The sequence below is a fragment of the Pygocentrus nattereri genome, chromosome 15 (genome assembly GCF_015220715.1).
Source record: "Pygocentrus nattereri isolate fPygNat1 chromosome 15, fPygNat1.pri, whole genome shotgun sequence".
Taxonomy (NCBI): domain Eukaryota; kingdom Metazoa; phylum Chordata; class Actinopteri; order Characiformes; family Serrasalmidae; genus Pygocentrus; species Pygocentrus nattereri.
Genome location: NC_051225.1, coordinates 5,614,507 through 5,640,838, shown reverse-complemented (window position 1 = coordinate 5,640,838; position 26,332 = coordinate 5,614,507). Strand labels below are relative to the sequence as shown.

Below are 26,332 nucleotides of genomic sequence, written 5' to 3'. Positions count from 1 at the left end.
GCAGCTGGAATTCAGACGAGCTCAAATCTGTGAGGAAATGATTTTAATCTAAATATTTATAAAAGTATGTAGAGTACTAGACCCTCTCACCCGAGGAGGTTAAGCGGGAGAAAAAATAAAATAATAACAGAGCCAGTAATTCAGCGCAGACCTGAACTGTAATACCACCTGATCAGCCGATCAGAATCAGTTTAACATTAAAACCTGATCAGGCTCCAGTACTGGAGCCAGCACAGCGAAGAATGAGTGAAACTTCTGCACAGGGAGCGTTGGGTATGACCTCCAGGTGGCGCACTGAGCGCATTTACTGCCCTCACTGATAAATGACTGAGTGAAAGACACTCAACACCTGCTGTTAACACCAGAACAGCTCTTTAACTGATGAAATCACACAAACGACACTACATACTTTTCCCCATCATTTGATTTATTCAGGGTCAAAGCCGGTCTCACAGAGACCACTTTGAATTACACACAATGCAATAAATAGAGCAAAGGGGACTCGTTGAAGACAAAAATCAATACAAAATATTATTTACAACACTTTCAACAGTGCAAAATAAACAGAAATGATACAGTCGGTTTGGATTCTTGCATTGTGGTTACTTAAAGATAACTATGACTATGAAGGTGCTCCGGTACTTATATTCAGATGTTTTTCTGATACTGTCCATGTGCAATAGTACCAACAGAGAAGTCTGACGGAGCACTTTCGCTCAAAAAAAAATTTCAAGCATATCTGAATCAGAAAATCTGGCCTGTCCTGAAGACTGTGACACAGTTCATCGGGATATTCAACACGGACCTGCCTCATTGGGAACACACATATTCGCCCAGGTGGTGCACAGGCATGGTAGTTATTAATAGTTATTAAACTCATCTGGAGTTCAAAAATGTTGGCATCTCAATGCACTCGAAGACTCCAAATGTTGAAATAGAAAAGGAGCAGCAGAAGAGCTGAGAGCAGAAGCTCCGAAAGCATCTCGGGGAGTTGGGAGTCTAGCCCAAGGACTCTGCAGCAGGCCTGCCTGAGCGGGGAACTGAACCCCGGTCTGCTGAATGGAAGGCAGGGGTATAACATACACCAACCACCATTGATGAACAGGGTCTTTAGTGCGAGATGCTTTAGGAGCTCATGCTCGTGAACTCCCAGCCCTGAGTAAAAGGCTCTTTAGCACCATCTTAACACTCCAGAATGAATGACAATTGACCTAGCCATGCTCCGCCCACAAATGCATTATTCAAGAAGGTATTCGAATCAGATTATTACAAAATAATAAATGCCAGCGAACTGGACTGTTGTCGGAAAACAGGCAATGCATTCTAGATGACATTAAATTAATTAAACATCATATAACCTACAGATTATATGTATATATATATATATTTTTTTTAATTACATAATTTTTATGTATAATTTCAACATGAAATTTACAAAAACAGTCATTAGACAACGTAAGTTTTTCCAAAGTACTAAAAAGCCTGAAAGTTTCTCCCACCTCGCAACAGTTGCTATGAAACAACGTATTAGTGGGCGGAGCTTGAATAAACCAATACCAGTATCGCCCTCTCCTCCTCACTGGACAGTATGATGCCTTCGTACACCTGTGGTCGTTACTTCCAGTCCTGGAGGGCTGGATTCTGCAGTTTTCCTAGTGACTGATCTCTGAGGTTTGAGGAGATAATAAATCGTGAAACCGTGCTGGACTCCAGCCCCCCAGGACCAGATTTAATGACCACTGCTTCACACATTAAAGTGCACTGATTCACTTGAAGCATTACAAGACACTCAGTTTTCAACACATTCTCCATAAGGACCGAACACGCTCACAAACACACAAATTACTCATGCACATTTTGGACCATGACGTTTTTTTCCGTCCTTGAAATATGAATCAAGTATTTGTCTTTGTTTTTCTTTTTTTTTTTTTGACTGCTTAGGGGTCTTTCAGTACCTCCGCAATAGACCTGCTTTTTCCGGGTGGTACCGACATGCAAGCACACCAGAAATGGTGAACATTGTTGGTTTTTTGCAATAAATCTGAAAAAAAAAAAAGTCCCATTTGGGCTGCATAGAGAGCTGTTTCAGTGCCTCTGGGTGAGAATAAGACATCATCATCAGATCTTTTACAACCATCCTTTTTTTTTTAAACAGTTCATCTGATTAGGCATCATGTCAAACTACTTTGACCAAAGCAGACCAAAGTATAAAAGACACATAGAACAAAAAAAAAAAGTCTATAAAACTTTTCTCAAAAACCTGATCGTACTTTTTTTGTGCATAGATGCATCCAGTAATACAAAAAGGACTAAAGGGCTCGTCACCAAGCAATGATCCTTAAAAAAAGATTTTTTTAATCATGTCAAAGCAAGGAGTAATACTGCAACCCTTTGATTTGAAAAAGAGAGAAAAATCATCTTCGCGAAAGGAGCTTAAGTGATTGTGTCGCTTTTCGGATAGTTTTACTACCTGAAAGGTTCAGATCAATTAAGGAAACCAAGACAGAAAGCGGGAAACGAATTAAACGGTTGTGGCGACGAGGCAGAAGAATCTAAACGCGTAAAGCAAAGTGTAGAACTTTGAGTGGAACCAGTAAATAATCTCCATCATGTCTGCAAAGACAAAACTCCAAGAACAGAAAACAGTGATGAACAGCACGGTTTCAAGGAAACTGCTCAGCTCTGTCCTCTGCTTTTCCCCCGTTCAGAGTCGCTGACTTTAGCTCAGCCGGCGGAAAAGCACAGCAGCAACAGCCTCAGGTGACACGCCGAGGCCCGATTTTCACTGGAGCCCTTTGGTTATCTCTGGTTTTCTCCTTGGAATTCGACAATGACGATGAGAGCCCACAAATAAACAGGTCTGCCTATCACAGCACTTTGGGGTCTAGTGGGACTTCATAGATGTTGAAATGTGGACTTCAGAGTTGATTTTTTTGGTACGTCGGCAGGAATCATCTTTCCTCCTCGAGGTCATCAGACAACACATCTCTCCTTTCCTTTGCTTGGTTACGTGTCCTTGTACCTGTAAGCGATGGTGAGAGAGGACTTCAGTGTGCTTCAATTCAATTTGGTACAAATCTGATCGGAGCAACTATTTACATTATAGTGGAAAAGCCTTTTTTTTTACGTTCAGAAAATACAAAAAAGACTGATTTGGAATTATCAATTATAATTGAATATAATCAGTGGCATAACTACAGACAATGGAGCCCCTAATGTCTTCAGTGGAGCCCTTCTAATCACTACTTATGCAATTTTACAATTTGACAATACAATCATTTCAACCTGCATTACCACAGACTTACAACACATAAACAACAGCAGCATTGAGTAAACAAGCAAATGATATTGTCCTTTGTTCATCATTTGACTGTAATATTATTATTACCTATTATATTTTATACCCCTAATATGAGAGAAATGGCAGCTTACCTGCTATGTAGAGTGAATTCAGGCAGAGCTCCTAGAGAGGTCAGCTGCTCCTCCAGAGCCACGATACGCAGGCCGATGTAACCAGAGGACAAGAGGAGCAGCACCACCCTATCAACACAAACAAACAAAATCGAGGAATTACATAGTTATTGATTTATATACATTATATACCTACACATCATATACATATCGCAACAAAACTCTCCAAATTGGTAACTTTACAGGAGAAGGAAAAAACCTACTTTACTTTAAATGTAAGGCAATGGAACCAGAATTTTTACCAAGTAATTTTGCTCTTTAATCTGGTCCATTCATCATGAAATTTACACACAATGTAAAGAGCAACAGGTATATTCAAATTATGACAAAAACTGAAAAACGGACAAAAATGGAGATACGAGGTTTTGTTCCCGACAGCAGCAATACATCAAGACTGTATTCATGGTGGAGAGGTACACAGCAAAAAGTGGTCCCAAAAAAAACAAACATTTTTTTAAAACATATACCACTGAAAACATATAAAACTGAAAAACGACAAAAGATAAAAGGTTTTGTTCCGACAACAGTGAGATTTTATATATTATATATATATATATATATATATCCCGCGACCCTGGCGGAGAAGCGGCTTAGAAGATGGATGGATGGATATATATATATGTATGTATGTATGTATGTATGTATGTATGTATGTGTGTGTGTGTGTGTGTGTGTGTGTGTGTGTGTGTGTGTGTGTGTGTAGGCACTTACAGCATTAAGTAGATAAGCAGGAGTGTGTTGAAGCTGGTGGCTTCTCTCTGAATGAGGACTGATCTGGCCCTGTCAGTCACACTCCACACCCATGACGTCCCTACAAACAGACAGAAGCCCAAATGAGCAACTAATGCAATAATCGCTCATAATATTTATACATTTTTTTGTTCACCCATGTGTGTGTGTGTATGTGTGTGTGTGTGTGTTTTGTACCTGGGTACTCCTCTGTGAAACTCTCATCTTGTTCTCTGTGAGGAACTCTCAAGCTGGAAGGACTTCCATTCGATACTCTACCTATAAGACAACAATTCAGAAATTCACTGTGTGCTACAGGTAGACAATGACAGACTGACATCACAAGGGGGACAAAAACAGGGCACCACTAGTGCAGGATGATGTGTAAGAATCTGTGTGCATATGTACTTTTCTTACTTCTGTTCACTCTAGTAGGAGGGGGCTGTAGCACCAGGTCTGAATCTGCACCATCCAGCTCTTCATAGGCATCGGTTAAACTGGACTGGCTGGAGTTCTACAAAAACACACACAGGTATTTAGCCACGGCTAGAACATACAGTACTACCCTAAGGGGGCAAATCTCTGAACTCACAACTACCCAGTTCAGTTCAAGACTATTCAGTGCATGAAATCTTTTCAAATCAAATTTTACACCAATTTGCTTCAAGTATTTGGCGCGATTCGGAATTATTTCAATAAAACAGACTGAATGCACAAATGGCACTGGAACTATTTTAAATACATAAATAAAAATACACCAAGCTTTTTGGATTTTTACATCTGAAAATATATATGACATATTTCAAAATCAGTTTATTTTTATGCACATTTCCAACCCTGTAGTCCACCAAGGCTAGAGAGAGTGTACAAGGCTAAGATACTCACCTCCAGTTTGCTGTGATCTAAGCTGTGCTCAGGGGAAGAGAAGAGTGGACGGCTGTTGGCGGTGCCGTCCTCTAACTGGAGGCAGACTGACCGCAGCAGCTTGTAGCAGCCCTCGCGGTTCCGCAAGGACACAAACAAATACTGCAACACAAACACAAGCATGGCTCAAGAGGAAGGCCCTTCACAGCACTTTGCCACATAATAATAGTAATCTACTCAAGGCTCTTCTCTAACTACACTATTTATAAGCAGCTGTGGGTTCTGCGCTGCGGTTACATGGCTATCTAATTACAAATCATTTCCTTTTTAAAATTTGACTAAGACTGTGTGTTACTGGTCAAGTCGGCATTGTGATATTAGCCTTCGCAATACAGGAGGCAGCAGTGTGGTAAACAGCTGTGTAACCAATCAGAATATGTTTTGCGGTGTGCTGAGAGCATCCTGACAGACATCACAGACCACTCGGCGAACTTTTTGTGGGTCTTGATGAATAAAAATATTTACACAATGAATAAGTGTTCAAAACAGTCATAATTCAGTTTTACATGGCCATTTGCCCACCTCTCTTTATCCTTTAGAATTAAACAGGTTGATATAAGACAAATGAACACTGTTCTGACTGGCTGCGCTCATTTAAGAAGCACTCAGAGCTGAATCACTCAGCGCCTCAATATGAGTGGGTGGGACTAAACTGCTTTAGGCTGAATTATTAGAGGTAAATAAGCCGGTTCTAGTGACGTCGCAAACAATGACTTTCAAAACAGGCCGTTTTTTGCAGCTTAGTTACTATATATGGACTGCAGGGCTGGGGAGTGAACTGTTCACTTACATTTACTTCAAATTTCAAAATAGCGAGAGAAATTTCCATAATATGGGCCCAATACTGCTTAACCCAATGCGCTTTTAACATACTGTGTGAGGTAAACGTGAAGTGTAAGTGAATGTTTTGCACACGTTCGGCAGCTCTGGCTATACTTTTGTGTTCATCATAGCACGGAACGTGTATGAGACTGACCTTCTCTCCCACGCTGGTGCGTATGGACAGGGCGTTTGGCACCAGCAGCGCTGTGTTCTGCTTCTTCACCACATGGATAGCGCACACAGGTATCACCACCTATGAGAGACATATTGATTCATTTAAGTGGTCAGTTATACATACTCTTTTCCAGTATACGGTCAAATGGCTGGGTCAAATCACATTGATTTTCAAAGCGAAAACACACAGTTACTGTTTATTCGCTGAACTGAACTAGGAAAACAATTCTACGTTTTAAAGTTCTATATTTTATTTTTTTCCCGTGTGCAACTCCTCATACGTAGAAATTGTGCACTAAAAGTTGCAGAAAAATGTCATATTAAAGTGTCTTCTCCTGCATTTTGACCAAGACTGTCCATCACATACATTTACAGGTTTAATGACTGATTCACTCGCTGAAAAACATCTTTTAATGAGTGACCCATTTCCCTTGGTTATGGCTGCACACGCTGTTTGCCAGTTACTCTGACTGTGTTATGATCCCAAAGGTCAGCAGGCCTATATCATTTACCTTGGTGGCCTTGAGGAGCACAGAGGAGTGAAAGCAGACGTTATTGTCTGTGATGTAGAGACGACCGTGGTAAGGCACCTCTCTCTGCAGGGCACAGATGTAGGCTGGAAAGACACACACGCACATACAAGGTTAAAAAAGCCTGACGCAGCGACTCTGACGCTGGTGTGAGGTTGCAGTACATTTGCAGCCTTTCTGTCAGCTGCAGCTGCCCTACCTCCACTCAGCCTTTGCTTAACCTGCACTATTGTTTAAAAGCTTGGGGCAATTAAGTGAAAGGTCAGTCTGAACAAGCCAAAGAAACTGCCTTTGGCTTTGAGTTCTTCTAGCACTAAAATAAGTAGCAATACAGAGGCTATGCATTCAGAAGGTGGGGAATGTTAAAGTTCAGTGGTATAGATAAACATACATGATTAAGACAGAAAGGACTAAAGGTAAAGGTAAACAGTGCACTGTGCTATAGACATCTAATCGATATGATCTCTCACCATGTAGCAAGTCTTCGCTCTCAGGGATATCGGGAAAGAGTTTGTGGAATGTTTTGTTGTGCTTGATAAAGCTCTGTAGGAAAAGAACAGAAACAAAAGTGAAAAATTAGGTCGTAAAACCAGCTTCAAGCTCCATAGTTACTCATACACGATTTGGTTGCCGTAGATCATCACAGCCGTGATGTTATTGGCGAAAACACACGACCTCCCGTGTTCTACTGCTTTTATACAACAGTCAAATAAATAAAGTATGAAATTAATAAACTGGTTCGTCAACATTTAATATGTTTTAAAAAGCAGCTTGTTGCTACGTCACTCCGCCCACTCGCTGCTCAGTCTGCTGTAAGCCTCGCCTTTTGAAGTTCAGGCTGAGCCATAAAACTGCCTCAATATCAGGTTCAGCTCAGTTTTTGCCAGATCAATATTACATGTTGTTTTGTTTCAGCCAGTCTGTAAAGCATCTTACAGCCCGTTTTGTTTGGCGAATGGTATTCGGTTCACTTCTGGCTGATTCCAGGTTGTTCAGCTGTTCTTCGGTCACAGCTGCCGACCGAGAAGCTGCTCAGTGGTGACGACAGTTTTTAGTTTACTTAGTATAGACAGGAATTTAGCGTCATCTCATCTTCAGAGTCTGACCAAATCGGCTGCCGGTCAAATATGATCTTAAAAACATCCATTTTCTGTTGGCTGAAAAAGGCTTGAGCGTCTCCTACAGATGGCAAAGTCGTTGCTAAGCAAAGGTGTCTTAGCGGAGTGATACGGACGAAACCCGTGATGTTATGGCGAAGATAACAGCACAGATAGAATGCTTCTCAATCAATCAGCCTGCGTGGCCAGAACCAACTGTCCCATAATGCAAGGCAAACTTACACTGTTTGAGTTGATGCTGTCGTTCCTCTCCAAAGGCCTTTCTCCTCCAACTGTGAGAGACCTGAGGACAAAGAAAAAAATGCACACTTCAAACAAACCCTTCACATTCTTTTCTATTCACAGCTGCCACGTAGCCTTTAGAGTCGCTAAAACCTTGGCTATGGTGGCTCCAGGTGATTAAGCACTGACTCAGGTCTGGAGTGTTTATGAACAGAACAGAAAATAAATGAACGCCTTCAAATAACAGGAGCTGTACCTGGACAGGGGCAGCCTGCTCAAGCTCTTGCTCTGGTGCTGGAGCTCCAGCTGAGCTCCGTCCTGACTGAGGGCCTTCCTCGGCTCCAGCTTCTTCTTCGTCTTCCCTTTCTTCATCTTTTCAGGGAGCGTGCCGGTCTCTGGCTGGTAGCTATGGAAGACAGGAGGCACATCAGCATTTAGTTCATGTGTCCAGCTCCCTAAAGAGAGGTGCTATGGGCGATCCAGAGCTGCAAAGAACATCTTAGGGACTTTTATTCCAGATGGATTTTCTAACATGATTTCTTCTATGAAATGTCTTCATGTGAATGTTAAAATCATTTGGTAGTTCTACATTTATCAAGACAGGTATTCTGACATTTTAAGCACATCTGTTAATGCACATTAATAAGATGTAGACATACTTGGACCGGCATTACAGGCGAATATAATATTTATTTGTATGAGGTTAAAGTGAATAAAATGCAGGAATTTCAGTACAACAGCCCAGCGTAGCGGCTTAGATACCGTCCTCTCTCCTCCACCACAATAAATGCATCAAATACTGGTTCAAATTACCCATATTTTTATCATTTATCTTCAGATATCTATCTATCTACACTGAGAAAATCAAGAACCATGGTCTTCCTTTCCATTTCCACAACTAAGGAAAAGACTAAAGGCTAAAAGTGATGAACCCAGGTTTTAAACATCAATACAGTAACAATAGTCTGGAAATAGTGACCATATAGGTGATGTTACAGTTTAGTGGAGATTTCCACCACAGACAATGACCAGTATTTTTACAGGCCTTATCTAGAACACTTCGTAATCCCACACTTTCGAAGCAGATCACCCAGAAGCGAGTGCCAAGAACTGCATATCTCTGACAAAGTAAAATTTGTCCTCTAGTGATGGACATTCAGCTGACCGTGTGCCCGGAATGACTAAAAACATCACGTCTTTCTATGAAAGGGCTGACTAACACTCTTCCAGTCATCTTTCATTTTCTGTTTAACTTCACTTTACCAATGCTAGAAACCCCACATCTCAACATCGAGACCAGGTATCATCTTCCTATCTACCTAATCTATGGCTACTTCAGAAGAAATTCTAAAACAATAAAAAACAGAATTAAAAATGGAGTGGATGAAGGCTCCTTCTGGAGCTGAAAAATGAAGGCTCCTTCTGGAGCGCTTACTCCTTACCTGTACACATGATTCTCCAATCGTCTGGATAATCTCAAACTCTGAGACCTATTCATGGCACGTAATCCTTTTAAGTCGCAATCAAACAAACAAGAAGCTGGTCTCATGCCATCACCCGCTAATTCATCCAGCAAGCAACTTGGTACAAGTCCTTATTATGTAAAATTCTGCTTAGAATATAAAAAAGAAAGCAAGTAAAAAAAATAAATAAACTAAGAAGGTCAGCCTGATGTACGCTGCGTGTGTACAGAGTGAAAGCGGATTCCACACAATGCAAATTCTTCCAAGAGGTGGGGCTTGGCTTGAAAAGGTGTGACACCGCATGGCGCGATGTAATGCTACACCTCTAACAAATGTACACAATACCTCGTGCGGAAGCATACAGGTGAGGACTTGCTCAAATCAGGCCTGGCCAGTCAGTTCTTCTTTATTTCCGGATGCTATTAAAATGGATGCTTTACTTCTAAAGCAGGATTTTCAGCCAGCACTTCCTGAAGAACCCGAACAGGCTCTTAAAAACTGAAAACAGACCCAGCGCTCCTGGGTGGAGTACAGCTAATGACAGACCCGCTCTCCACTAGAGCGGTCTGAGGAGGGAGATCTTCTAGGAAGAGAGCGGGATACGGGCGGCAGTGAGTGGGAATAAATGTCAGCTTCCTGTGCTTCGCTTCCTGCTCTCTTTGGAAGCCCCCACTTCTGTGAAGTGCTGAAACTGTGATTTCCGTTTTGTGACGCAACCTCCATTCCAGTCCAGATTAGTCTCTTTCCTTCAACAAGGGTCGCCACTCTTTCCTCGACATGTGAACTGAAGTCGCAGTCGTGGAATGAAAACAGTGCAGGTCCGAGAGAGTGAGCAGAAGGGGGCAGTAACAAGACCCCTCAACTCGGTTCCATGTGGATTTGCACTTTCCTGAGAAGAGCGGAACGGTTACTGTGTTTTATATTGAATTTGAAAAAGCCGCAATTTTAATATCTATAGTTAGTGTTAAATAGTGGAACTAGATTCAGCCTCGAGTTCGAAGAAATAAACGTGCTGGTCAAAAAAGTCCTGGATTTATAGACAACAATCACATGTAGATCTCAATTAATAAGGTCAGACCAAGCCTTTAACATGGTGGTGGAAGAGGGGGAGAACTCTGAGAACTTGGGCTGGAGTTCTGGGAAACGTCTGCCTGTAGTATGCACTGTATATATATATACACATTAGGATCTAACAGCGAGACGGCTGGACGCCCCTCAATACTGTAGTAGGACTGATGTAGGACTGAGGAACAGGGATTTCACTATTTTGGTCTTATTTTAGTTATTATTTTATTCCCATTTATATGTTTGTTTACTATTGTTCATATTCTTATTTTCATTTTCATTTTAACACACACACACACACACACACACACACACATATATTTTAACTTTTACATTTTAGTTATGCTTTAATTATCTTCTTTTTACTGTTTAAGTATTTTTATTATTAACGTTTCATTAACTTTTATTATTTGATATTTTCTTACACATCATCAACCCCTTTTTCCTATATCAACTCAGCAACACTGTAAATGAGGGTCACCCAACTCTCCGAGGGTAAATAAAGGTTTACGGAGTTATTGTTTGATTGAACCCGTCGTCACGGGAACAAAAGGTGGGGGGGGGTGAATTTTTTAGGGTGTCAGATCAGAAGAAGGAGGGGTTCCAGGCATGTTCCTCTCCCCAAACTTCAGTTATAACAACATGTTCCTCTCCCCAAACTTCAGTTATAACATGTTCCTCTCCCCAAACTTCAGTTATAACAACATGTTCCTCTCCCCAAACTTCAGTTATAACAACAGGTTCCTCTCCCCAAACTTCAGTTATAACAACAGGTTCCTCTCCCCAAACTTCAGTTATAACAACATGTTCCTCTCCCCAAACTTCAGTTATAACATGTTCCTCTCCCCAAACTTCAGTTATAACATGTTCCTCTCCCCAAACTTCAGTTATAACAACAGGTTCCTCTCCCCAAACTTCAGTTATAACAACAGGTTCCTCTCCCCAAACTTCAGTTATAACAACACGTTCCTCTCCCCAAACTTCAGTTATAACAACAGGTTCCTCTCCCCAAACTTCAGTTATAACAACACGTTCCTCTCCCCAAACTTCAGTTATAACAACACGTTCCTCTCCCCAAACTTCAGTTATAACAACACGTTCCTCTCCCCAAACTTCAGTTATAACAACACGTTCCTCTCCCCAAACTTCAGTTATAACAACACGTTCCTCTCCCCAAACTTCAGTTATAACAACACGTTCCTCTCCCCAAACTTCAGTTATAACAACACGTTCCTCTCCCCAAACTTCAGTTATAACAACATGTTCCTCTCCCCAAACTTCAGTTATAACAACATGTTCCTCTCCCCAAACTTCAGTTATAACAACAGGTTCCTCTCCCCAAACTTCAGTTATAACAACAGGTTCCTCTCCCCAAACTTCAGTTATAACAACATGTTCCTCTCCCCAAACTTCAGTTATAACAACACGTTCCTCTCCCCAAACTTCAGTTATAACAACACGTTCCTCTCCCCAAACTTCAGTTATAACAACACGTTCCTCTCCCCAAACTTCAGTTATAACAACATGTTCCTCTCCCCAAACTTCAGTTATAACAACAGGTTCCTCTCCCCAAACTTCAGTTATAACAACAGGTTCCTCTCCCCAAACTTCAGTTATAACAACACGTTCCTCTCCCCAAACTTCAGTTATAACAACACGTTCCTCTCCCCAAACTTCAGTTATAACAACACGTTCCTCTCCCCAAACTTCAGTTATAACAACACGTTCCTCTCCCCAAACTTCAGTTATAACAACATGTTCCTCTCCCCAAACTTCAGTTATAACAACATGTTCCTCTCCCCAAACTTCAGTTATAACAACATGTTCCTCTCCCCAAACTTCAGTTATAACAACATGTTCCTCTCCCCAAACTAAAACATAAAATCAGTGGAATTTCCCTATAAGAGCCTCCTGCATTGCTTTTTCCCCCCTCCTCCCCAAGCGATGCCCAGGAGCATGGCACATATTTAAATGTGTGGGCGCATTTGCAGACTGAACGGCTGGCGTCACCCCTCCTCCACGGACGTGGGTTGGCTCTATATACAGATAATCGTGGTGGCGAAGACAGGGAAGACTAGTCATCATAAAGTGTGAATCAGCTGATTCGGTTGATGAATCTGTGCACTCTCTGTCCTACTTGTGACCTTGTGTAAAGCTGCGAGGCCTGCTATGCTCTGCTCTCTGGCTTTAGCACAAAGCTGTCCCCCACAGCTTGTGTCATGACTGATGAAAAGACACATGAAAAAGTAGGTCTTTTGCCTCAGGGGGCTGAAACAGTGTCTGAGTAACTCTTAGCTCATTAGGCTACACAAGTGCTACACCTCCAGAAAGTTAACAAAGAGGGAAAAAGGTCCAGTTCTGAGTGCGAGCAGCTTTAGCTCATAAGAAAAGCTCTCTGCGGCAGTAACGTGAGCCCTTATTCAAATCGCATGCCATTTATGGGGAAGCAGGGATCAGATTACTCCACTTCCACAGGCGTATTCAAGAGGGCGAGCTCAGGCCCTGTCGTTTACTTTCAAAGAAATACTTAACCTCTTATTCTCCAGGGTGTATTTTGGTTTGGCCATCTGAATTTACGTGACCAAATCATAAGGCAAATTATTCAGTAACTGCATGAAATTAATGCACATTTTTATTTTACATATTTATTCTTTTAAATTAACAGAAAGTTTTATGATCTACACACATCACTATACGCTTACAAAGCCAAAAATCTTTGTGTTATTTTATTAAAGTGATGTTTCCAGAGCAGATCACTGAAGAGACGCCGTCTGTTTATAGTTTAGAGCCCAGATTTGGGGAAAAACGGGTCGACTTTCAGTAGAAAAACAAAGTTCAGCTTCTTTTATTATAAGGGTTTAAAATGACATCACCGTCTATTAGACTGGAGAGAAGAGCTACAGCCTCACACGACGCCCAGCTTCTGAATGGAGCTTATGGAACATGAACGTTATGAAGAACATGACGAAGTGTGTTTTAGAACCAAAGAGCTTAAGAGGCTACGGAGCTTTAAGCTTTCGTTACTATTGTTTTCTCTTTTCTGAGTGCAGGCTTTGTAGTACAAACTCACTTTTAGCATGTACCCACGCTCTGGGTTAGCACGTCTGGTTAGCACTTTGCTTTTGATGTGGTTTAGCTCTAGAACTGACAGAAACAGCCCACAGGAACGAGCTCGTCTCTGATAAAGCTCACCAGCCGGGTTGTTCTCTTTAAACTCCTGCCAAGCTCAAACCACGACAAGGCTAAAACTCGCTGAGTAGTGCAGCGCTGGCATTTTCTGCTGGGACATGTTGGTAATTTCCTAGATGTACATTGTGCGTCTGCATTTCTCCAATGAGCACATTGTCCAAGTTTACAGAAATGTCCAGCATTCATGTTTAGTTAGTCACCACCTTTAACCTCTTCGACTCCTTGAGACCACCGGTGGATCCAGAACATGTTCTTCATAACGTTCATGTTTCATAAGCTCCATTCAGAAGCTGGGCGTCGTGTGAGGCTGTAGCTCTTCTCTCCAGTCTAATAGACGGTGATGTCATTTTAAACCCTTATAATAAAAGAAGCTGAACTTTGTTTTTCTACTGAAAGTCGACCCGTTTTTCCCCAAATCTGGGCTCTAAACTATAAACAGACGGCGTCTCTTCAGTGATCTGCTCTGGAAACATCACTTTTAGAAAATAACACAAAGAGCGTCGGAGATTTTTGGCTTTCAGCAGTAAATCGTACGTATAGAGCGACATGTGTGATCATAAAACACACGAACTTTTACTAAAACAATTGAATAAAATAAAACTTTTACATTCATTTCAAGCAGTTACTGAATAATTTGCCTTACGATTTGGTCACATAAATTCAGATGGACAAACCAAAATATAAATATATATAATATATGTAAAGTCCTACGATGGGCCACATTAGGCTACAATAAGCAGCCTCACTTCTTGAGACTAATAAAAACTGGATGAATCTGCTGAGCCGAGTTCTTGGTAAGCTGAGTTCTTTGTCAGTAGCACCTAGACTGGCATACAGAAAGCCTGCAATAAACATTCTGAAGTTTCAGGCTTTAATCTAGTACCGCAGCGCAGATCTACTGTAAAACGTTCCCATAAACCAGGTCATTAGCAGGAATCAATTAAGCCACTTGCTATTGAGGGAAGGCTACTGAGGATATCGGTGCATCACCACATCCTGTTCTAGGCAGCAATTCATCAGCTTAGAAAACAAAAAAACCTCGCCTTGAACTGTCGGCTTCCTCCTCCTGTGGGCTTTGCTGGTAAACAGCCGTTTCAAAATCGAAGAATGCCCTCGTTTCATAATCAAGACTATAGTCCAACAAGCTGGCAACACAAAAACATGTGGATTATTAATCTGACTGGCTGCTGCTGGCTCAGGAAAGGTTTGTAGGGCTTGAGGGCAGCAAAACCACCAAAACGTGGGTCAAATATGATTAAAATGGTTAATTAAAACTGCGCAAGTTCATCAATAAGTAAACAAATGGGAATCACTAATAAAGGACACCTGAACTGCTGGTGGACTTTAAAAGAAGTTCAGAAATAAAAGGTTTAATAAAGCGAGAAAAAGAAAATGAGATGGTGCTCAAACGATTCCATGAACCATGAAAGAACCCTTTGCATGATTTACGGGACCCCATGCATCACGAAAGGGTTCTTCAGACTGATGGAAAATGTGCACTAATGTGATATAGACGGTTCTATATAGAACCTCTGTGTTGGGTTCTTCTATGGTTGCAAGCTTGACAACATAACAATAGAAGATTTTTTGGGTGCAATATGGAACCACCACAAAAAAAACAGAACTTTCTTTACTGAAGAACCTTTGAAGCACCATCTTTTTTAAGAGTGCAGAGAACGGGTCCAGCAAGATGCGGCCAATTTGACATTTTATCGTAATCGTTAAAGTTTTGGGTTATTATTATAAACAATGTGCTTTTCTGAGCACATCATGAAAATCGTCAGCACTCTAAATGAAGTATTTCTTAGAAACAGCGTAACTGGTGCCGATTAGATTCAGCGCAGTTCAGTAAGTAAACTGTTAAATGAAAACCATTTGATGTTTTTAACGTGGCACTAGCAGTGTTTAGCGTCAGTGAGTGAAAATATTGTGATACGTATCGTTTAAATGCATCATGATATGATATTTCTGCCGTTTTTCTTCACCCACCCCCGATTCCAACCAAGTTGGAGCTCAGAAGTGCACAAAGGGATTTTGGATGCAAACGGACCTAAAACGCCACAGCCAGCCACCTTCTTTTAAACACCTTCCCAAAGAAAACAGTGTTGCAAGGGTCAGTTTAAAATGAAAGTCGCTTGGTTTCCAAACACAATGAACTTAACACCGTATATCGTCGCTGTCCAATGGAAAACTGTCCATTTTTTGCGATTTTCACTTTTCTGCATCCTTTGAGCTCCGGAGCTGTCCTTTACACTGTGTGAAAATTTCATGATAATTGGACCGATAGAAATACTCCAAAACTGCTTAGAATAAAAACTTTCCCCATAAACTCTCACTAAAAGTAAAGAGCGTTTTTGCCCTCTCCTGTAAAGTTCCAATTTTGGAGCTGCTTGTTTTTCGTTGGACAGCGACAAATTATGTAGTATGTTCAAACTTTCTGGGACTAAACCAAGAGCAACACAACTGCAACAGGCACTCACACAAACAGGGAAGTCTCAATGCCTCATTATCTCTAACCAGCGGCCCAAAGGCCTTGAACTTTCAACACACTTCCAATGTCCTGGAAAAAGAAGAGCAAAGATTTTCCATTTGATGTGGTCAACGTCGCCAACAGCTCTAGAAATACTGATCTAAATGCAAAGTGTACGCATCAAACACTCATGATGTTCGAAACGCATTCAAACATTTCCAACATCGAGTCACGACATGCAAGGCTTGCTAACGCTGGCGTGTAACAGCTGTTCCTCCCCCAGTCCCTGAGAAATTCCACCACCACCTCCACCACCACGTGAAAACACCCCTACCTCTCCACCTTCTCTCCCTCCACAGCATCTGCTGTCTCCAACTGGCTCGAGCTCTTTTCGTTCTCCATGACGGACGGAGCTTGCGAAGCTTCTCCCTTCCTGGTGCGGTCTAGACTCAAGCAATGGCCCTTGGCCTTCTGCCTCGCCGTCTAGTTAAGAGGAACACAGCTGGGTCTAAAGATCTCTTTTTACAGCGCCTGCTCTCACCGGCAGAGCGGAACCAACAGAGTGAGCCAAGGACAGAAGAGTGAACGAGAAGATTTAACCATCTCGCACGGCTCGGCTGGTGTTTCCTTGGAAACAAGGGCACTGTGGAAGGATCTGTGGGTGGTGGAAAGTAAAGCAATAGCATTCCTCTTTCTTATTTAAATGCCATCAAAGCAAAGAGGAGGAATGCAAAGCATACAAGAGTGGAACCAAAGGGAGTCCTCACAAAGGGCATTGTAATGTCGGCCCATCTTTTGTTGAAGCATATTGGACAAAGCCTTAGAGCTCGTAGTAATATCGAAAGAAAGCAAACGGGACCTACGAAAGACTCAGGATCTAAAACAAGACATCACGCTGGACTGGAGGCCCTGGAATAGTGTTGATTTTACAACTACGGCTGCTCCATCAATCCCACATCCCCCACGCTTGATTGCGGTGATCTGTGGGTGTGGGCGATTAAAATACTGTCTCGTGAGGTCTGTATGTGGGCCACAGTGGCCGTCAGTGCTCCATTGATCCTGAGCCTTCTTATCAGTGCGGTCCAGCTGACACGCTAACAGGCAGATTGAGTCATCCAGTTAACAACACTTACCTCACTGCTCATCTCTGATGATGTGACTCTTCAAGCTGCTTTTAACTTACTGTTTCTTCAATGGAATCACGTCAGCTGATGACTGGCCCAGTCAGGCAACAGGGCTGTGCGCCATGGGGCTTACACTTCAGCAGATGTGAGTTGGGGATTTGGTGGTTAATGGTGGAAATTTAGGCCATGGGAGGTTAACAGATTGCCTAAGCCATCATAAACTACAATGGCCCACTGCTACAGCCAATCTAGCCAATACCAACTCCACAAGTATTACTATAGTTCTGATACGTATCGTTTAAATGTATCATGATGTGATATTTCTGTCATTTTTCTTCACCCACCCCCGATTCCAGCCAACAAGATCATGAGCTCAGAAGTGCACAAAGGGATTTTGGATGCAAACGTACAGCCGTCTGCAAAGAAACTGCTCGAATGGACCTGAAACGCTACAGCCAGCCACCTTCTGATAAAAATACCTTACCAAAGAACACAGTCTGGCACGGGTCGGTTTAAAATGAAAGTCGCTTGGTTTCCAAACACAATGAACTAAATATTGTAGTTTGTTCAAACTTTCTGAGGATTGACTAAGCTTAGTAAAGTAAACTACACTGAACCACTGCTGTATCCACTCCAGCCAATACCAACTCCACAAGTATTACTGTAGTTCTGTGGCTATTAGGCCTGAACGAATAATTGTTTTTGCATTGAAGTTAAGGCGAAAGTTAATTTTGAAAGGCATCCTACTCATGCCTTAACTTATGTCTACTTTTTTTATTTGTCTTTTTATTTCTGCTTATTATATCGTTGCTATCAATGAAAAATATGCATCTCCATTTTTTGTGATGTACTTTTGCATCGTTTGAGCTCAGCAGCTTTTCTTTACACTGTGTAAAAATGTCATGATGACTGGACCAATGGAAATGTTTTAAAATGGCTTAGAATAAAATCTCTTTCCATTGACTAACACTGAAAGTAAAGAACATTGACACTGAAACATTTTTACCCTCTTCAGTGAAGTTACTGAAGTTGCCCACCCTACACTGATGTTCTCATAGACTCCTAGTTATTGCCCACCCTACACTGATGTTCTCATAGACTCCTAGATATTCCTAATACCAATATTACTGCTGTTAATATTAGTAGTATAATCACTTGTAGGTAGTTTGACCAGAGGAGGATGGGTCCCCCGTGGTGAGCCTGGTTCCTCCCAAGGTTTCTTCCTCAGTTCTGAGGGAGTTTTTCTTGCCACTGTTGCCCCGGCTTGCCCACCTGGGGGTTTCTGTACATTCTTACACTCCTGTTAAAACTTTGTCTTTTCCGAAATTCTGTAAAGCTGCTTTGTGACAACATCCGTTGTAAAAAGCACTACAAATAAATTTGATTTGATTTGATTTGATTTACTATTTTGGAAATGTGCATTTTTCTTTGATAATTCTACATTTTGCTACTGTGAGACTGCAGTTCAATCAAGTTCTGGTCTATCCATTTCTCTATCGAACCAAACATACTTGGGTGGCTGTACACATGGGAATATGCTTATTTCAACAGATGGTTCTTTATAAGAGTGTATGAAGAACCATTTTATGCCCATAAAATGTAAACGGTCCTCCTAGAACCGAACGTTCAGGCAAAGAACCTTTTACAAACCCTTCATTTTAAAGGGTGCAGCGCTGCTTATTTTCAATGCCATTCTATTATGTACCCTCTAAGGTGTGCCTATCAGGTGCCACGCAGCGCTCAGTGGTGCAACACCACCGTAGAACCAACTTTTACTGAGGAACTTCTTTAAATAACCATTTTTAACAAGATCTGCGAGTGTGCAGAGACTTTTCAAAGGTTAAAGACCGCCCGCACAATGTAAACGTTCCACAGCCATTAGAAGTCTTTCCTAGAACCGCGCCTCCAAGCCAAGAACCTTTTGGGAACATTTATTTTTAAGTTTGATGTGTTGCTGATTTTACTGCCGCTGTTCTGTCGTGTGCCCTTACAAAACTGCCAGCCTGCACTGAGACAGCATGTACTCCAATGAAGCTAGACTGGCACAAAGTTGATATCAGCAATGTCAGATCTATTTCCAGCTTTACATAATTAAAGGGCAGCCTTGGAAGATTTACACCCCTGAAATAGAACGTCATCGCCTCTGGGACCCCCGGACGGGCCGCTGAGGACATGAGTGTCGCGCTATTTTGTTTTGAACTGGAGTGTAATTTTAGATACATCTGCAGCAGCTGGGATGGAATATATAACAGGTACAGCTCTGATTAGGCCGGTCCAGGAAGCGAGTGATACTTCTCAGGATCCTTTCCTGATGAGGTGGCACATTATAGAAGTTGAGCAAGCTCCTCCTTAGCAAAATACAGGGACGTGGAATGAGGTGTGACTACAGCAGGGCTGAAAGGAGTGCAAGCACAGGCAAAAAAAACAACATAAAGCAGGGCAATATTCACCACTGTGGGCATAGTTTTAAAATAGTATAGTACAGTGCTTGTTTAAATTTCTATTGGTGCTTGCTTTGAGTTTAGACTGTTTACAGAAGGAAAGCACAGCTTGGACTGTTGAACAGAGGAAGAGTCTGTTGCTAATGAAGGTCAGAGAAGGCCATAAAAGCAAACTGAGGAAGAAAAGAAGCATAGAAAGCTGGACGTATGCTGGAAAGAGAAGCATTTGTTTGTTTTTTGACCATACGGTACATGACAGATGCTCTATTATATCTTCTAACTCTGAAAAAAGGTGATGTCAGGATCATATCGGCATCAGCAAATAAGACGATCGTTATCAGATAGATGATTAGACTTGGTAGATGTTTCAAAGCGATATCCGATGGCCCTCCCGCCCTTCGCCGCCGCTCCACTGAACTGTGGAGCCACGAGCAAAGAGCAGGGAGGATGTAGTGGACTGTTTCGAAGCAGCAAAGTGGTCAGTTCAGATCAGAAACCAACCACGACAGCCAAACAACAATGTACCACTTGTGGCCGGGGTCCAGTCATGTGGCACAATGCATCACGCTGACTTCCTCCAACTGACTGTCTGCACAGAGGGAGCCTTTCTTCCTACTGGCCAACATCGCGCTGCCTGGAATTCCCACCTGAGCCTCACATGATCCAGCTGCGAGCTTGTTTTTCATGCAAAAACAGCTATTGGGAACTATGTATGTCACTCCATATCAACTTAATCATGAGGTGGACACCCTGGGCAGTGTCGGTAAAATCAGATCATCATATGATCTTTAAAAGGAGATGTTTCAACACTTCCTCTGGCTTTAAAGATTACCATGGAAAAAAATGTATTCATGGGAAATTTACCAATCTGGAGAAATTTCCCAAGTCGGAATTGGTCACAGTGGTGCCGATAGGAACCGGACGTAAACTATAGCATGAACTGGCCATGAACACGACCTAAAACATCGCTGCTGTTGGAACAAAATCTCATATCTCCAAAATGGTCACTTTACAGGAGAAGGAAAAAACCTACTTTACTTTTAATGTAAATCAATGGAACCAGAATTTTTTCCATGTCATTTTGGGTCATTTCTTTTGGTCCATTCATCATGAAATTTACACACAATGTAAAGAACAACAGGTATTTTCAAATTATGACAAAAACTGAAAAACGGACAAAAATGGAGATACGAGGTTTTGTTCCCGACAGCAGCAATACATCAAGACTGTATTCATGGTGGAGAGGTACACAGCAAAAAGTGGTCCCAAAAAAACCAAACATTTTTTAAAAACATATACCACTAATTTACCATATTCAATGTTACATACTCTATCATCGCTGTCCAAAGAAAAACAAGCATCTCCAAAATAGCAACTTTACAGGAGAGGGCAAAAACACTCTTACATGTCAATGTAAGTCAATGTAAAAAGATTTTATTCAAAGTGATTTTAGAGCATTTCAGTCTGTCCGTTCATCACGAAATTTTCACACAACACAAAGGACAGCTGGTGTGTTGAAATGATGAAGAAAAATAAAAATGGCCAAAAATGGAGATACACTGTTTTCTTTGGACAGCAACAATATAAAAACTCAGGAGACACGCGTAGGTTCACTGGTGGGTTTGGATAGTAAATAAAATGCCTATAATTCTGATATAGACACTGCGTCTCTTGGTTCTTATTACCACCACTGTAAAGAAATCATGAGTTTGTCCATACATCAAACCACCCTGAATGACTGCTTACATCTCAATTATGTCATTTTACATGAATAAATATGAATGAGTCCATTGTTCCTGAGAGCTGCAGTGCTAAACAAATGTCTTAAAGGCCTGACAGCTTGTTTTGACTGGTTCGGTTTCTTTTAAAACTATCCTTTTCGTGTTATTGTAGATGTTTATCATACAGAAACAATTTCTAGTAGAAAATCTATCTATCTATCTATCTATCTATCTATCTATCTATCTATCTATCTATATATATACATACATACATACATACATACATACATACACACACACACACAGTACTGTGCGAAGGTTTTAGGCATCTAGGCAAATGTTTACACAATTTACCTCAGCAGTGAGTTTATCACAGTATACATTAGAATAAAGTCGTATTCATAATTCAAATAAACATAAAAACAATCAAAAGGAACAAGAATTTCTTGGGTCCATATTTTTCCTTGACACCTTCACAGCCGCCACAGAGACTCGTTAATATCATCAATGACATCATGAGCTCAATTTACTGAGCACTGATTGGTCAAACCAGGAGCTGCTTTTTAACTACATATAATACTGGACTTCCTCGAGGAGAGACTTGGAAATGGGTAAACAAACACACCAACATCCAGAAAATCACTATTTATTGTATATATATATATATATATATATATATATATATATATATATATATATATATATATATATATATATATATATATGAAATAATTATCAATTAATACTCATTTTGTTTATTCTAATATTAACACTTTTCTCAGCAAATAAACACAAACTACACAAATAAATACATTTTGAAATTGTGTCCTGGGTGCCCATGACTTTCGCACAGCACTGCAGTTCATACGCACTTTTACCTCACCCTAAACAGCACCCAGCAAACAGCAGTATCTGCTGTGAACTACATTATACGACTGTAACAACTCACAAAATCCATTGTTCGGTTTGCTATGAAACAGTGGTGCCTCGAGTCAATGTATATTTCAATACGGCTAAATAAGGCGTGTCTGAATGCTGCCTTACATTATTATACCAATATACTAATATTTCCAGGCAGAGCTTATTAGAGTATTCAACATCATAAAAGTATGTCTGAAACAAAAGCTCTGCTTCACAATGGCCCAATCTAGTCCTGTTATTAGTTCCTGTTATCAATATTGCTGATCATCAATACTGTTGAGTGACACCAGCATGCATATAGATGATACAGTAGGTCATGTTAACACGCATATGATTCTCTGCTATGAGGTTTAACAGTTCCAGGAAAACCAGCACAATGACTTTAGAGAAAATGAAAGTGTCAGCGACACTAACGAGGTTTTCAAGTGACTCGTGAAGAATTTAGCATGCCTATCTCTGTAAAGCGTCTTCAGCAAAGGTACGAAAAAAGAGAAACCTTCTTGAACTTTTGCTCAACTCTGGAATTCACAGCTTGGGTAGAAATCATTAGCATGTTTCTGAGAACCACTACACTACACAGGTTTCCCGCAGGCCTGCGAGTCCCTAACGCTGGTATAACGTATATAACGTTGTTGGTGATTTTCTTCTTGGAGGCATCTCTGGACTGTTAACAGCTACCCCACCTAAAATGGGCCTGGGCTTAAAATCTGAGCCCTTTTCAGGGCCTTGTTTTAAGAATCAGCACCCACTCAGTGGCACATAGTGGGTTACCCACTCAAACCCTTACCTACATAACTTACACGGTAATTTCACAGTAGTTACCATATAATTCATAGCAGTTAGTGAGTAACCTCTGAGATTAATGACTGAATAATAAACCTAGCGTTCAGGGGTTTCAGGTTCAACATCAGTTTCAACTCAGAGGTTGAATTTGGTTCAAATTTGAATAATTTCCTACTCATACAGGTCATTAATGTTGTAAAACCAAAGAATATAACTGAACTGCCTCATCGAAGGCATTACACAGCATGTCTTTATGTCCAGCCCCTCAAAACTGACTTTTCCTGTCTGATACTAACCATTAGCTTTCAGTTCTTTTTCCAAAAAAGACACTAATGAGAGACCCTTAGAAGACATTAAGGAGTCGTAGGACTTCGATACACAACTTTGGATTTTTTTTGTAGCCGTACTGCATTAAAATTGATAATTGAGTCGGCTGATTTTCCATGCACTGTGGATCGTAACATGACTCCATATGGAAACAGCATTAGCCCAGACAGTGTAGACACCAGCACCTGGTACACCAGCTGCAGCCGAACCCACGGAGAGTCGGCAAAAATAGAGCTTAAACCACAACAAATGCTGCAGAACCCAACTGCACTAAATGTCCCGGGAGCTCATCTCTTTAACTGGAGGAATACCTGTCAATCCGACCCACTTACAAAGAATTAATTATGCAATGGAATCCAGTGCGTGATGTAATTAGATTACAGCCGCTGATTGGCGTGTAAAACTGGGACAACACAAACAATTTGGTCAACACAGGTAAGCAGATGGGCACTTTGCACGTAAACAATCATGTCAATCTCCATTTTCACACCAAGTGGAAGTGCAACGGGAAAGGAGTGTGTGGTCACCCCTGATTACGCTGTGGAATTCACCCCTTTAATGTGACGTTTGATTACTCTGGTCATACCAAATGGCCTGCAAGTGGTCCGATTTCCCACAACAACCGAGTTCACTATACCACTTTATTCTGTGTTACTGAACCTGATGAATACTTTTATTTATACAGGTGTAAACACTCTGTATCTCCGAGATGCTTCAAACTGGCGGGTCATCACCGGCAAGCCTGGACAGCTGATGCCATTTCCAACCTGCCCTAGTAAATCAAAGATTTCCCACCATTTATTTAACCATCCAACAGCGCCAGCATCAAATAACAGGGAGGAAACGTGCCAAGGCTTAAAGTAGGCCCTTGAAACCCCCACATGACCAGATTACATCCGCAAGGAAGGCCAAGCATGAAACAAACAGGCCATAATAATCACAACCACAATAACTACAACACTATTAGCAGAAGTTTCTCAGCCATTCTGTAGGTCCCTTTATAAAGATAACAGAAGATCCTGGCATATGAACAGCCGTGCATCCATTAAAAGAAACAGGAAGAAAAGGGGAATTCCACCCCAAAAAAAAATCTGCTTCATTTAATGGGTAACATGTAATCAAAGCTATTCAGAGTGGCTTTGGTGTAAAATAGTCTATTCTAGAGAAAGTTAACCTACCAGGTGAGAACTGTTCACAGTGAACAGAAATATGAGAAGTTTGAGATCTATAAAAGGTCCGTCATATAACGTTACTACATGAAATTGGTATAGTTTCACCACCTGGTGTCTGAGACATTGTTTTGCAGCAGTTTTGTGATACATTTATTAAAAGCTATCTCATTTAATCAATTTAACGTAGTTAATGTTAATCCATTCTTGGTGGAGAGATACAAGAAGGGTGTTCTACGCCCCAACAGTCCCCAGAGAAAACTTACATTTTCATATTTTCACATTTAACATAACAAAAAATCCCCGAAACACTGAATGACTTTGCTTACATCTCAGTTACTGATTTTGAAATTTTGGATTTTGAAAAACTCGGTGGACTTTCCCTTTAAACTAGCTAGATTAACGGTTACTGCTCTGTGGGACGTTAGCGGCTAACGGGAGACACTAACAACGTTAACTCCTCTTGTGTAAAAACGTGGACGCCTTAAAACACGTTCGGCCACCCTTTTAACCGTTTTTCTTCACAGTTAATCCGATTTAAATCAGAATAACCGAGCAAACCGAGCAAGAAAGCGAAATTTGCCGGTCGCTGGGCTGATCAGCTAAGCTAACCTAGGTTAGCTAGCCTAATTCACTCACCTCTCTTTCATGAGATGCTTGATTCTGAAGATGGCTTTTTCGTCGATTTTCCTCAAAAAAGTCTTTAATCTCTCTCTCTTGTTTTCTATCATTCTTCCTCCAGCCGGTGTTCGCCGCGCACTCCTCAAATATACCCCCTTTCCCTTTTCCAAACTGCCGGTTTATCTGAGCGCTTTTCCTCCCTCCTCCCCGTATGCTGATTGAAATGAGACAAAATCGGACCAAGTCGCTTGGACCAATCAGAGGACGTGCACGTTTAAAAAAAACCGTCATGTCAGTATCGCCGTCCAATCAGCGCGCAGGCGCTCCGATTCGGGACCGCCCATTGCCTTATATGGACGAGTCACATGTGGCTGTGTTAAAGTCGGACTGGGTGGGGAAACCCGGTATAGGCTGTGCACTGAGGGCTGGATGCAGCTCTGCTGACTAATAATGGGACATTTGTGGTTTTTCTTCGCTCACATGCTTTATTATCTTCCAGTCTTGTAGTTCACGTGGTCTGTTTTATGATTTTGTCACTCCAGGTGTGAGATGAGGACTCCAGCGTGTCTGAAAATCGTTCTATTGCTTGTGATATCAAATATGACTTTCATAAACAGTGTCTTTAATAATCTAATCCCATGTAACAGACAGAGAGACTCGACCAGTGGCTCTACTTGCTGCGAAGCTCCTCTCCACACCAGCCACAAGCCCAAAGGTTACTTAGCCCTGGGCTATCGCTCTGAAATGATGGTCCTTCAAGGGTTCTTTGGTAAAAGAAAATGGTGCTATATAGCACCCAAAGAACCTTTTGCATGACTGCATGAACATGGGCTCTTCAGATTGATGGAGAAGGTGCTGCAGATAGTTCTACGTTTCGAAAAACGGTTCTGTATAGCACCACAAAGGGTTCTGTCGTCGCAAGCTTGACGTCGCAACAATAGCAGAACCCTTTTGGGGCTACGTAGAACCCTTTTCAAAAAGCCCCTGTACAGAACCATCTACAACACATTCTCCATCAATCTAAAGAAGCCTTTCATGATGCAAAGAA

At 41.4% G+C, this 26,332-nt stretch overlaps 1 protein-coding gene across 3 annotated transcripts; it reads right to left on the bottom strand.

Moving 5' to 3' along the window:
* Positions 1-406: 406 nt before the first annotated feature.
* Positions 407-25,480, bottom strand: si:zfos-943e10.1 (GRAM domain-containing protein 2A). 3 transcript variants are annotated; one of them, XM_017693317.2, is made up of 12 exons: positions 25,303-25,480; positions 8,247-8,396; positions 7,991-8,051; positions 7,121-7,193; positions 6,633-6,736; positions 6,101-6,199; positions 5,086-5,226; positions 4,618-4,714; positions 4,399-4,479; positions 4,183-4,282; positions 3,433-3,540; positions 407-3,022 (listed from the first exon to the last, which is right to left on the bottom strand). In XM_017693317.2, the coding sequence occupies exons 1-12, from the start codon at positions 25,392-25,394 to the stop codon at positions 3,007-3,009; spliced, it is 1,122 nt and encodes a 373-aa protein (XP_017548806.1). In that variant the 5' UTR covers positions 25,395-25,480; the 3' UTR covers positions 407-3,006. The 3 variants fall into 3 exon arrangements, with proteins under 3 accessions (XP_017548806.1, XP_017548807.1, XP_017548805.1); XM_017693318.2 differs by lacking the exon at positions 25,303-25,480 and adding an exon at positions 16,512-16,768; XM_017693316.2 differs by lacking the exon at positions 25,303-25,480 and adding an exon at positions 9,433-9,619.
* Between the last annotated feature and the right edge of the window lie 852 nt (positions 25,481-26,332).

Bases quoted from the DNA above. Each gene is read 5' to 3' on its own strand.
- si:zfos-943e10.1 (XM_017693316.2), bottom strand. From the start codon at position 9,539: ATGAGACCAGCTTCTTGTTTGTTTGATTGCGACTTAAAAGGATTACGT. The intron at 8,397-9,432 runs GTAAGGAGTAAG...TGTCTTCCATAG, and splicing joins TTGGAGAATCATGTGTACAG to CTACCAGCCAGAGACCGGCA. The intron at 7,194-7,990 runs GTAAGTTTGCCT...CTTTTCCTACAG, and splicing joins ACAGCATCAACTCAAACAGT to AGCTTTATCAAGCACAACAA.